The sequence below is a fragment of the Mastomys coucha genome, unplaced genomic scaffold (assembly GCF_008632895.1).
Source record: "Mastomys coucha isolate ucsf_1 unplaced genomic scaffold, UCSF_Mcou_1 pScaffold1, whole genome shotgun sequence".
Classification (NCBI taxonomy): Eukaryota; Metazoa; Chordata; class Mammalia; order Rodentia; family Muridae; genus Mastomys; species Mastomys coucha.
In genome coordinates, this window is record NW_022196891.1 from 67,554,480 (window position 1) to 67,567,447 (window position 12,968).

Sequence of the window (12,968 nt, forward strand, 5' to 3'; positions counted from 1 at the left end):
CTCCCTCCCCGCCCCCGGCATCAGATGCACCTGGCTACAGAAGAGCAGCTTCCAGAGAGTTTGAAGGCTACTGAATGCCCTGTAGTGGATGCGAGATGGAAGACTGGGGGTGGGGGGCCTACCAACCCAGCCACAACTCCAAGTTAACGCCAACAGTGGAACCTTATAAGTAAGGAACGTAGACACTGGCTTACACACAGTGGCTCCCGGCTATACCTTTCAGATCCTCAGCCCTGTCTCTGACTCCTGCTGAAGGACCCCAACGGGCTGGACCATGTCCAGCTAAAGGGGTAGCTTGAGGGCACTCCTAGTACAGTTAGAAAAACATTAGATTTGCAACGACTAAGTGTGAGTCTGGGCTTCGCTCACTGTATGCTAACTGCGTGACTCCGAGCTACATATTAAACCTCCCTGAGTGTGTTTTCTCAGTTGTGCAAGGGGCCTAACAGCACCTACGACTACAGAGAATAAAAGAGATTACACACATACAAAAAAAACTATCGCAATGATGTTTGTAATAACTGATCAAGATAGACTTCAAGCATACCTGGAACTACCCATAGGCAAGTTTATGATGAAGGCCTCACCTAGACTGCCTATTGCTTCCCAGCTCAGCTCTGAGGTATCTGGGATAGAGGCAGCAAAGAATCTCAGACCAGGAACTATACAGGCCAGTGACTGTCCCTCTGGTTATAATTACTCAGCTACGTTATCAATTAAATGGATATACATCTCTCTGTGACACAGAACAGCGAGTAAACTCTATAGTGCAGAGAATCAACTGTGGAGGAGTTTGTATATCCCTGTGGGGACATTCAACATGATGCCCCATCTGACTCAGTATATATGCTCATTGGGAAATTCCCTCTGAGGCAGAAATGGGCTTGTTTGGAATATAGAGCGGCTAAGCTCCCTGCCAGGAGAGAGCAGATGAATGTGGTTGTGTCTCCCAGGGACCTTCAAGGTCAAGTTTGTGTAGTGGATAGAAGGCAGCCAAGATGTGCTCGGGTTCTGCAGTTCTATAATTCATGAGATGTGAAGACTAATAACAATGTCAACTAGGTTCTGTTGAAATACAAAGGCACCATCAAGGCTCCGAGCCAAGAATCCCAGGGTCCACGGAAATAACTTGTTTTTATGAAGCTTGGACACAGACAGGTACCAAGGCTAGAAGGGATCCTGGCTTACTGGTGTTCTGTCCTGACAGCTTCAGCTCCAGCTCCTGCACCTGCTTGACCAGCAGAGAGATGTGCTGGAGCATGTCTTTGTTCTGCAGCAGGAGCTGGTGCACTCGTGCCTGGGCCTCCAGCCGGGCCGCAGCCTCAGCAGCCAACTGATCCTTCAGCAAGTGAACCTGGAGAGAAGAGGAGGCAGGGAGACAGAGAGGAGAAGGGACAAAGAAAAGAGATGGACGTTAATACAAACAGCAGCTGCCAATGGATGGCTAGGACCAGAGATGTTCCCTTCCACATTCAATATGAGAGGAAGACACCCTGCATGGAAAACTGGGCACTTGGATTGATAATTTTGGAAAAATAGCCAAGAGAAGAGAGGTCAACATCCCTGTGGATCTCCCTCTATGCAACAAGGGCCATGATGTCCCTCAGGCACATATTCTGAGTCCCACGCCAAGTGTAAGATATAGTGAAGATATTCTCACTTCCTACATTGTCCCTGTGGAGAATCTACCCTCCATCTCTATCTTAAGAACCCGTTTAGGCCCAACACAGCATACTTTTCTAACCAACGTCACTTTGTTTGAGACGGGGTCTTGATACATAGCCCTAGCTGGCCTGCTACTGGCTGCACAGACCAGGCTGGCCTCGAACTTGCAGTCATCTTCTTGCTTCTACCTCCTGAGCGCTAGGATTCCAGGCGTGCGGCATCACACCCAGCTTTACCCATGATCTTTAAAAACAAAAAAAAACCCAAACACCAAAAGTAGCCGGGTATGGTGGATACATGCTGTAATCCTAATCCTTGGAAAACAGAAGAACAATTCTGCAAAACTTCCAGGCCAGTCACAAACACTTAACAAGACCATTTCAAATCAATTAAAAAATAAAATGCAAACACTAATATACTGACTAGACCATCACAACATTCCCCCACCCCTGGAGCCCATAATCTTATCATCTTTCCTCCCAATTTCCTGAACATCATTAATGCAATAAGACACAGGAAGTAGAACTATACTGCAATTAGTGAGCTGGACACAGGTACCAAGGCTAGAAGGGATCCTGGCTTATATTATATTATATTATATCATGTTATGTTATGTTATATTATATTATATTTATTATATTATATTATAGATTGTCTTCTTATGTCTGGGAACCAGCTTCTCTGTCTTCCTATTTTCTTCTTATTCCCAATGGACACCCACAGAGCCTTGATTCCTGCCAGGAAGGGGTTAAATGCTTACTGACTGACTTACAGAAGTGCTCTTCTGACCACCATAGAAAGGATGAGGCTGTTATCACAGTGAACTCCTCATTTATTCACATCCTTGTGGCACAGGGACCAGCCACAGCACACTCAAAAGGCTCTACGCCAATGGTGCTTACATGGCCATTCCTGGTGCATTTCCCCTTGGAGGTGAAAGCAGTGGGAAGAGAGGGATAGGTTAGAGGTGATACCCAGGACTCTGCCTTCAAGAAAATAGGCACAAGGTCAGTGGTCACACAAACATGATCCTTGTGCTCAGAAGTGGACCAGCAGGATTTTAGAAGGCTCTGGAGAAAGGGAATGGACGAGTTTGATCACCTGGAACTAAGTCAGACTATAGGGAAGACAGTTTTCCTGGACCTAAACCATGGTGTTGACAAAGAACCAGTGTGTGGGGGATGTGGGGTTGAGGAGAAAGCCAGATGAGGGGAAGCATTCAGGCAAAATGCTCTTGATTTCTGAAAAGCAGTAAGCTGTAGAAATTCACATTTTTGCGGAGGCTGACCATGGCATCTATAAGCCTCCATATCTACCTTCTTGGGACAAAGTACTAAGAATATTACATTTGGGTGCGGTGAGCGCTTCCTTCGCCGTCCAGTTCTTAAGCCCTGACCTTGCAGTTGGCTCTGCTGTGGACGGAGCAGAGCCACTAATGAGATTTGCTGCCACTTTCCATTAGTGGATCCTCGAGGTTGGGCTCATCCCTCCTCAGGGAGAAGATGCCTAATGAGTCTAAAGAAAATTTGTCCTCTATAAAGGATTGCTGAGGACAGAGTTCTTATCACGATCAGGATGCCACCCCCTCTTTGCTCTATCATATTCACAGGAGGGATGCGAAGAGGGGTGAGACCAGGGAAAGATGTGTCATTAACACGTAGCCCGGGTTTCTGACGCTGGGTAGCTATGAAATCAGTAGCTTCCTTGGAAACTGAGGCATAGAGAAATTTCACCCAGGAGTCCCCTAAATCCTATTGAATCTAAGAAAAAGGGAAAGAGCTGTGGGAAACCCCTACCTGTACTCCCCCCCCCCCCCCCCCAGAACGGGCAAGCTTAAAACTCTACTGGCCGGCACTGTTACTTACGTGAAATAGGAATACCTTTGAAAGGAATCTACCATCTACTGATTAGATCTCTTACTTTCTGCTTAGGTTGGAATCAAATAGAAATCTAAGATGGAAATAAGGAACATGGCTGCACAGCATTAATTAGCATCTGTTATGAGCTCCCTATGCACCTGCCACACACCCTTGGGTACCAGCATCCCAACAGAATAGACCATTAGGAAGCAGGTATGGTACCTGCAGCTGGGGTGTTGGAGTCTTTACTTCCGAGACAACTACAATTTTCTCTGGGCCTCAGCTGCCCCATCTGTCAGTGGAGAGGGCTGGCTAGGGGCTGGGACAGTTGATCCTGCATTCAGATAGACAGTCATAAACACTAGGGGCCACTTGCTAAAGGGTCACTGAGAAAAGTCCTCAGATCCCCCTAGTGACATCTAAGAATTAGGAAGGAGAACAACAAGAAAAAAAGTTGTTCCTTCTTGCAGAAGTTAGGCGCCATGCTTCTTTGGCCGGTGTCCAAGTTCCAAAGGCGGTGTGCCATCAACACCTGAGAGACTACCCTCAAATACTTTGCTTCTGGTAAAACCCAATGACATTAAGTGGCATGAACAAACAGCCCAGAGTGTAAGTGCCTCTTGTCCCAGATTACGCAAGGATTTTACCTCTGCAAGCGCAGAGCTGGATCATTGCAGATGTTTTTTAGGCTCCGTAAACACAGAAACTGCTGCCACTGCCCAAGTCAGTACTAATGAGCCACCTGCTTCTGCAGCCATTAGGAGTGGCATCAGGCCTGAGGCTCAGAGCTCCGAGCTACAGAACTAACCCCCAGGCCAAGAGAACAGCACAGCTTAGACGTCTTCAAAGGCTGAAGCCGAGTTTATATGGAGTTGGAGTATCAAAATCGGGTAGTGTTAGCTCCACCCTTGCTTTGGGCTCTGTTTCTCAATGTATGACAGGGACAGAAGGTACAATCTTGTCTGCCCTCCCTGACCCCAGTCATAAACAGAACTTAACATCTTTTCACAAAACTGCCCAGGGTACTTTATGTTACCTTGAGCATTGACTATCCCACCCAGACTAAGCTGGTGGCACGGACATAGCAACATGGCACTAAGTCACAGGCAGTGTTGGGTTGTCTCGCTCTGTACCCCAATCCCAGAATGACATGTCTGACACCAACCCCAATCCCTCCAGCTCTGCACCTCTCCCCAAACTCTGACCCTCACCCTCAACCCATCCACCCATGCGGCCACCACCTCAGACCACTGTCCCACTCACTCACTCACTCTCCGGCCTACTTGCCTGGACTCCAGCTCCTCCATCAGAAGTGGGGGCAGGGCCAGGCTGAAGTTAGGGAGTGGCGGGCACATGGAAATGGCAGTGGAGATAACCAGAGCAATTTGCGCCCCCTCCCTCCACCCCCTTCCTCAGACCAGACGGAAGCGGAAGCAGAGGCAGGCAGGCTGTTTCGGCATGCATATGCCGGGTAACTCGGGCAGGGCTGGGGACTGGGAGAAGCCTCAAGGACAGATGCTACGTGGAGAGCCTGGGTGGGGGTGCGGAACGTTTCAGCACTGTTTCTCTAACGACAGCACACACACACAGGACCACAAAGCACAAAGCATAAATAACAAATTACTTGTTCCTAAATAAGCACAAGTGGCAACAGGTAGAGGAGCTCTTTAAATGGCAGCAATGAGCTTCGCTATCTATTGCTTTTTTCCCCCCAAGAGCTAGGCTAGGGCTTGGCAAATGATGAACAGATCTGGCCCACTTAACGGCTTGTAGATCAGCCACCATCCTGGAGCCAGGCAGGCCCAGCATGCAGCTCTGCAGGCACCAGCTACATCCCAGGTAGGATTCAAGGTGTGGCTCTGGGTACACCCACACCCTTGAACTTCTGGGCCATTGTAAAAGCGGAAAAGCTAATGCAGCCAGGCAAGCCTCATGCTGAGCTGGGAGAGTGTCAGGGGGACTGGGGTATTATTTCACTATTTACACATTGAGAAAATGACCCGGGAATACTTAGGATGGTTAATACCATGTTTGACCCTATGAGTTTTAAGACCAAGGAAGGCTCTGGAAGAATAGAGGTGAGGCTGGAGGAAGTCTTTGGAGGCCTTAAAACAGTCACATCAAAAAGAACTAAATACTATGGGCCTAAAGGCTACCGCCAAATCAGACTGGTGGGTGAGAGCAAACACACTGGGGGGCTAAAGAATGCAACAAGCGACTTTAAGAGCGCACATAGCAGCATGAAACTGGGGCTTTACCCTTAGATGTTTAAACTGAGAAGTATTACCCGGGAGGCTTGGAAGCTCAGAGAAACAGAAACTATGTTCTCACCCGAAACACTGAGATGACTTACTGAATTGTGGACACTAATGAGAGGCCAATGGAAGACAGAGAGACCCTGCAGTTTGCTAGCAGTGGTCGGACGGAGCAAGGAAAAGCTGACTTTTCATCAGAAACGAATCTGTCCTGCAGAAGAACCAAGCAGACTACAGTTGGGTCTGTTGCAGGTGTGTCCACGATGCCAGGATACCCTATCCTCAACTGGCCTGCCTATCTTATGTAACCGATTTTACCCACGGATGGAGATGATAACAGAAAGGCCTTGGATCAGATCCTATGGAGTAAGAGAGGCTGAAGAGGCTGGGTTAGGACTGAATCCATCTGCAGGACCAAGGAGCCAAGGGTCAGCTGAGGGGTCCAATTGTTCCCTACTGTGTCCCTGGCAGTAAAGAAGATGCAGATAGATAAAAGGTGGTCAGAGACCAACTAAGGAGGACAGCAAGGACAGGCAGAGGACTATGTTTGAGAAGCCATCAATGACCTTAAGTCTTGTTTGAAAGATTCTGGAAGCCTGCCACTCTCCGCTGTGTCAATACAGGGCCCTGATGCCCTACGATGGCCTTCCATCCCATTACTGACTGAGCTGAGAGTCCAGCAGCTCAACGCCAGCGAGATCCGCTAGACACTGAGTTTATGAGAGGCTCGGGCTGACCAACCTGGAGCTTCGATGCTTATGAAAAGAATCTGCAACACTACGCTGTACTCTTTTCTTAGACTCACTGTCTTGTAGGAGAAAGGCAAGTAGGCAATAGGGCAGGGGCATGGATGTTTTGTTAAGACAGATACTCGCTATGCCAGAAAGCCACTCTTGGGGTTTGTCCTCACTGCAGCAGACCTGTGGTAAGCTGTGGGTCGGGCTGACTGTACGTAGACTGAGTGCTTTCCTCTACTGCCACAGCACTGTGTGCAGATGAGCCACGTGCAACTGGGTTCCCTTTCGCCCTCAGCTCAGCTGACTTCCCATCCAGATGCCCTCTGATAATAAAACAGCATGAATAGGCACCAGATCTACTCTTGGATAAATAATAATTACTTGGGAATTAATATGCTCAGAGAGAATTGCTTTGGAGAATGGATCTGTAGTCAATGGGAAACTTGGGGAACGGCTGAGCTTGGGAATGGGCCAGTACTGAAATGCTCAGGCCTTGTTCCTGTCATCCCCCATCCCAAGGAGAAGAGTCTCAGACTGTCTTGCTGTTGCTAGCCAGAGATGGATTCTTTCATTTGACAAAGAATGATTTTTTTTTCTCCAAACATAAGAAGGGATTAGTGGCATCCCCTTTCTCTGTCACTGTTCTGGGTACACCTGTAAATCCTCCCACCCGACACGGCATAGCCTTTGGTCTCCCACCCTCACCCCACCTTGAGGCTCTATCCAGTACCAATCAGCATTCCACTGATTCCAAATCTCCTGAAACAAAGTGAACAAAGTGGAACAAAGTGATCCATAAGGCTAGTGCCTTGGGTACAGTCAGCGAAGGCAAGATGACAAGAGAGCTCTTTAAAGCCACGCCATTGCAGATTTGATTAAGGACAGGCTGCCAGATGCTTCCTGAAAGTGTACAGAGGAAAGAGTCACTCTTCCAGGGGGCTTCGCTTCACTCTGAAGCCAGGAGAAGAGTAAGCAGAACGTACAAGAAGGACCAGTAAGTTCTTCCCAGAGAAGCCTGCTCCTTGGACTGTAGAACATGGGCAATCTAAGCACGCAGTCAAGCCTAGCAGACTTAGAAGGCTGGTGCATACAGTAGCCTTCCCAGATAACTCTACAACTATCCCCTCTTCCTGATCACCTTCACTCACCCCCATAAGTCCCGATCCTGCCTGGCTCTGGCTTCAGACTCCAGCCTTTATATGGAACATGAGCCTGTTTCTTCACCATCCCTGACGGGCACGTTAGAGAGAGAAGGCTCAGCCTACCAGACTCCAAGGAAGTATGACTAACAGTGTCCTCCATAGAAATCAAACTGAAGGATTCCTCTGAAAGCAGCAGGGGCGATCAGCCCAGTCTCCCCCAAAACAGCTATAGTCTAACCCAGCTTCAGGGCGTAGACTCCATCTGGATGCTAAGAGGTAGCCAGTTCTCAAATGGCCCTCAGATCGTCTACCTAAATTCTTAAAAGTTCATTGCTATCCTAATGAATTCCTAATCAAGTACTGTCTGGAATAAGTGGATCACTGATGGAGGCCTGAGTACCCATTACGGTCAAGAGCGTTCAGGATGCCAGATTAGCAGCTTACGCAAGGATGCTGGGCACAAACTCATACTCTGAGCAGAGTTGTGTCATAGTCACACCTGTCTTAACTCCAAGGGCATCCCTTCCCACCCCAAACACAAGGAAACAAGGCAGGAAAGGGAGGGAGGGGCTGCGTACATCTCTTTTCCTTGGTAAGATCAAGTCATTATCCAGTAACATTCAGCCAAGCCAGCCAAGCCTAAGTCAGAGCGAGGGATACATGGGGAACCAATGTGGTTTTTTTTTTGTCTTTTTCCATTTTAACCGAAGTCCCCATCTGTCCCCCCTCCCCTTTCACTTCCCAGAACCCCAACAAGCAATGAACCCACAGCATGAGCAGTTCCTTAGAGCTCCCTAGGTTTTAAACCTGCCCTGAGCCCCTTGCTAGGGAAGGTGCGTCAAGCCCATGAGAGTGGAGCCTGTGAAGAAGGGAGGAGGCTGAGGAGAACCTGGGCCACAGCCACTTGTGTCTGCTGCTGCTGCTGCTGGAGGAGCTGCTGGAGGAGCTGCATCTGGTGGTGAGTGGACAGGGGTGTCCCCGTGCCCAAGCCTGGTGGCTTCGAGGAAGAAGAAGGGAGCAGCATATGAGGAGAGGCTGTCAGCACGGGCTCCTGAGGATGGGGTGAGACCTGGGAAGAGAAGACAGAACACGGCTCACAGGCAGAAGCGACCGCTGAGGTCCCACTCTCACTGTAATAACATTCACGATGGGTCCATGGGCAGGGCAAAACCCATACACTGGAGATGCTCCATCTTGAATGACATAGGAATAGTTCCAGGGAGGAGATGCTGGCACACCTGCACTTGGAGCACACAGTCAGAAATTTCGATCTTCATACTTCGACAACATTTGCTGCTAGGGTGGGAGATAGGCAGCTGGTAAAATATTTTTTTAGCCCTTATTTCCAATCATATACCTTGAATTGGGGTTCTAGCTTTAGAATCTATGTCTATATACACAGCTACCTATCATGTGCCTACGAGAACAAGAGGGAGATAGTCCCAGTTCTTCCCTGCACTGTCCTTCATTTCCTCTTCCAGGATCAGATGGTCCTCCCTCTCCTATCTTTTCTTGTAGTGAGGTAAGAACATTTGGATACCACAACACAGGACCCAGAGGGACCTCTATGAGTTAGGTGACGACAGTCCACAGCCCTGTCTCTTTCTCTCTCTCCTGGTGGACACTTTCACCCAGATGGTTCCTATAAGTCAGAGTTAATTCAAAGGAGGTATGTTCTGTTTCTGGTGGCTCTGCTGATCTTCAGACAATAGGAAAAAGGCACCTGGGACAAAGGCCTATTGTACCTTGTAGCAAAGTAATGGGGCATTAGAGGAAACAGGAGGCACTGCACACCGAACTATACAGGTTGTTTCCTTATCGTACTGGCTGGTTTTGTGTGCCAACTTGACACAGGCTGGAGTTATCACAGAGAAGGGAGCTTCAGTTGGTGAAGTGCCTCCATGAGACCCAGCTGTGGGGCATTTTCTCAATTAGTGATCAAGGGGGTAGGACCCCTTGTGGGTGGTATCATCCCGGGTCTGGAAGTCTTGGGTTCTATAAGAGAGCAGGCTGAGCAAGCCAGGGGAAGCAAGCCAGTAAGGAACATCCCTCCATGGCCTCTGCATCAGCTCCTGCTTCCTGACCTGCTTGAGTTCCAGTCCTGACTTCCTCTGGTGATCAACAGCAATGTGGAAGTGTAAGCTGAATAAATCCTTTCCTCCCCAGCTTGCTTCTTGGTCATGATGTTTGTGCAGGAATAGAAACCCTGACTAAGACACCTATGAACTGGCCTAATCTGAGACGGAGGGTGAGAAAAGATGCCAGTGAGTGGCCTTGGAACCCCAGGGTTGCACCGACTGGTCAGGAACTTTCCTTTTGGCTTTTATTTTTCTTAGTCTAATTGTCTTCAGGTTTGAATTTAGTCTCAAGGCTCTTGGGGTTTGTTTCCTGGGTTACATAGAAGGCCCCCTATAATTTACAGTCATCTCACCTATGGAATGCTAGGCTGGGGGTGTGGAGGACTGCCTCAATGTGGTGTCAGTTTCTAACATGCAGTGAGCTAGTTTCTAGACTCAACAGAGCTGTTATCCAAGGGTTTTGAAGGCACACAACCAGTAGACAAGGTGAGAAGGCTCAAACAGACTGGTGTTTGTTTTCACTAAGTCACATGACTAGCTATATCACTTTGGTCTTCTGGATGAGCAAATACAAGATGCTGTTGTGTAGGGAAAAGGGGGTAGAACATTGGTGAGATTCCCCAGGTGGTCAACACAGAACTCCACAGCACCCTCTCTTGTATCAGTGGATGCTGAGTCCATGGACATCAGACCCCTCTAGGAAGCAATGAAATACGCTCCCACACTGCCACAGCATGACGGAACACCTCACTCTGAAGCTGCCACAGCAGAGACTTGTGAGGCAACTGAGGGCCCCGAGCTACAGCTGTGACCCAGCTTGCTCTCAGAGGCACAGGGACCACACATGAAGATCACCTACCGTCGAATCTATGTGGGAGCCTCCGTCCTTCCCTACAGCATCCAGATCAGTCACACCTCGGCTGAATTCTAGAATGTCATTCCTGGGGAGCGGGACCTCCACAGCATCAATGTCAGTTTCCTCTGCAGTGGCTGTGGAGACCCTCTCAGCTCCCATGAGCTGGCGGCCTGCGGGGAAGACAGGGAAGGGAACCATGACCCATGAAACAGTTGTACCTCTTTACTGTGTTAGTTCTCAGTTAGCCAAGCTCAGGCATGCCATGGGCTGACATTTCACACATCCTTTCATTCGAGTTACATGAATACACCTTTTCAACCCAGTATGATATGTCTCTTCAGTGTCATCCTAAAGTCCAGAAACAAATGAACATTCCTCAAGCTGGGTGCCTGGTATGTCTCTATCAGCAAGGTGTAGAGATTCTAGAAGAAAAGGGCTGCTCTCTCTACTGCATCCCAGCTCAGAGAGACACAAAATGGTGGCTGCCTCTGCCAAGGTGAGAAGCCACAGGAAGCAGGAGGCAGGCTTTATATATGGTTTCTTAAGGGTGGAGTTTTCCCGGGCTGGACATTGGCAAGGTTGAAATCCAAGCCCAGGAACTGGTGGGATTTCATGCTCAGGGACATGGTAGGTTTTTGTTCCCAGGGATTGTTTGTTTGTTTGTTTGTTTGTTTGTTGTTGTTGTCGTCCCCCCTTCCACTAGGAAGTAAAAGTGTTCTTTTACCTAACAAAGTGGCTGTAAATCCTTCCTATGCAAATGTGCTTATTTCTGGGGAAAATAAGCCTGATATTTACAAGTCAATAGTATGCTTGGTTTTCTTCTGGGAGCTGAGGTGATGCCCCCCTCCCTCCCTCCCTGCTGAGGGACCAAAAGGCAGTTGGTCCTGACTACAGCCTGCTAGGGCACCAATTCCGAATCTTGGTAACCTAGCAGACATGGAGCCTAGGACTAAATAGACTAAGCATATGGACAGAGAGATGGAGAAAGATTCAACCTGTAGACAGAAATATGAGTACATGCATGTCTGAAAAGGAACCAGGGACCACATCCAGGAGAAACTTCGGCACTTAAGGGGGAGGCTTCTAGAAGGGTCTGCAGGAGATATTGAAAACAGATCCTAGAGACAAGGGGGAAAGAATGGAAACACTAATCTAAAAACGAAATTGGACAGACAGAAGTAGAGAATACCATGGCAGTTCCCACGGGTGAAGGGCCACAGCTTGCAGGTATACCAGGTGAGTAGCCTGGAGTTCTAACTTAGGACATGGGAGTTGGCTACTAATATACATACTCATTTGCTCAGAGTAGAATAGACATTCTTGCCAAACACATGTAGGGAGCATATATGTATACATATACGTACATTATTTTTGGCATTTTGAAGCTGGGCCTTCCTGTGCCAGCCTCCTTGAATGCTAGGATGACAAGTGCGCGTCACCCTTCCCCAGCTTTTTATTTACTTATTTTTATTGCATTTATGTATTCGCTTGTAAGTGTTTGGGTGAGGATGTGCCCATGTGCACCTGTGTGCACTTGCATGAATCCCCGGCAATGTAGGCTCCAGGGATCAAACTGAGGTTGCCAACCTTTGGCAGCATTTTTACCTGCTGAGCTCTCGTGCTGGGCCCTAGCAGGTTTTATTTTCAATAAGCCCTTCCAAAGGCCTCCCGGTCCACACACACATGCTGGACAGTTGCTGCACGGGAGAAGGCATACCTCCAAGGAAGCGGGATCTCTCCCAGGAAACCCTCTCCAGGAGGATCCTGGACGAGGGTAGGTATGCTGCGCAAGCAGGCAATAAAGACTTGAAAGCCAGTGGCCCCATCTTGGGCCGATCCTCAGGGATCGGCCAAGGGCAGCGTTTGCCAAAAGATTCAAAAGATATACCTCCTCTGTTGCACGGGGAGCAGAAGAATGAGGGAAAGAAGAAAGACAGGTGCAGAGCAAGGAAGGGGAAAGGAGACAGAGGTGCCAGTGAATAAGAGCCCTAAAATCCATGCTGAATCCCTGGAAGAGAAAGTGCTGACATCAAAGAAGCCAGGGGAGCCTCCAGCCCTTGCCCTTTCCAATCTCCAAGTGTAAATACGTTTCCTCTGTACAATCATGGGCCTGCCATCCCACCACAGGCAGAGCTCCACCGGAAAGATACACACTACATTCAATGAAAAGCTCCCGGACACAGAAGTCAGATCCCCCACAGGAAACCACCCCGTTTTCCTCTGGACCTTCGGTGGAAAGTCCTTCTGAGGAAAGCAGATGGGAAAAGAAAAAAACAGGTTGCCTGCAGTTTATACACAGCGAGAAGGTGCCCTGGAGGTATAAAGGAAGTGGCGAGGAACAGGCAGTGAGCAGCCTTCCTGAAGGAGAAAGGGTTC

General features: G+C 48.7%; 1 protein-coding gene across 4 annotated transcripts in view; it reads right to left on the reverse strand.

The window, feature by feature from the left end:
• Positions 1–12,968, reverse strand: part of LOC116103215 (carboxyl-terminal PDZ ligand of neuronal nitric oxide synthase protein-like) — a 301,440-nt gene that overhangs the window by 21,908 nt on the left and 266,564 nt on the right. For all 4 annotated transcript variants that reach the window (XM_031388845.1, XM_031388836.1, XM_031388856.1 and 1 more), the window contains 3 exons: positions 10,596–10,762; positions 8,548–8,727; positions 1,189–1,354 (listed from right to left, as the gene is read on the reverse strand). In XM_031388845.1, the coding sequence (XP_031244705.1) occupies positions 1,189–1,354; positions 8,548–8,727; positions 10,596–10,762 (513 nt within the window). The remainder of the gene's footprint in view (positions 1–1,188; positions 1,355–8,547; positions 8,728–10,595; positions 10,763–12,968) is intronic.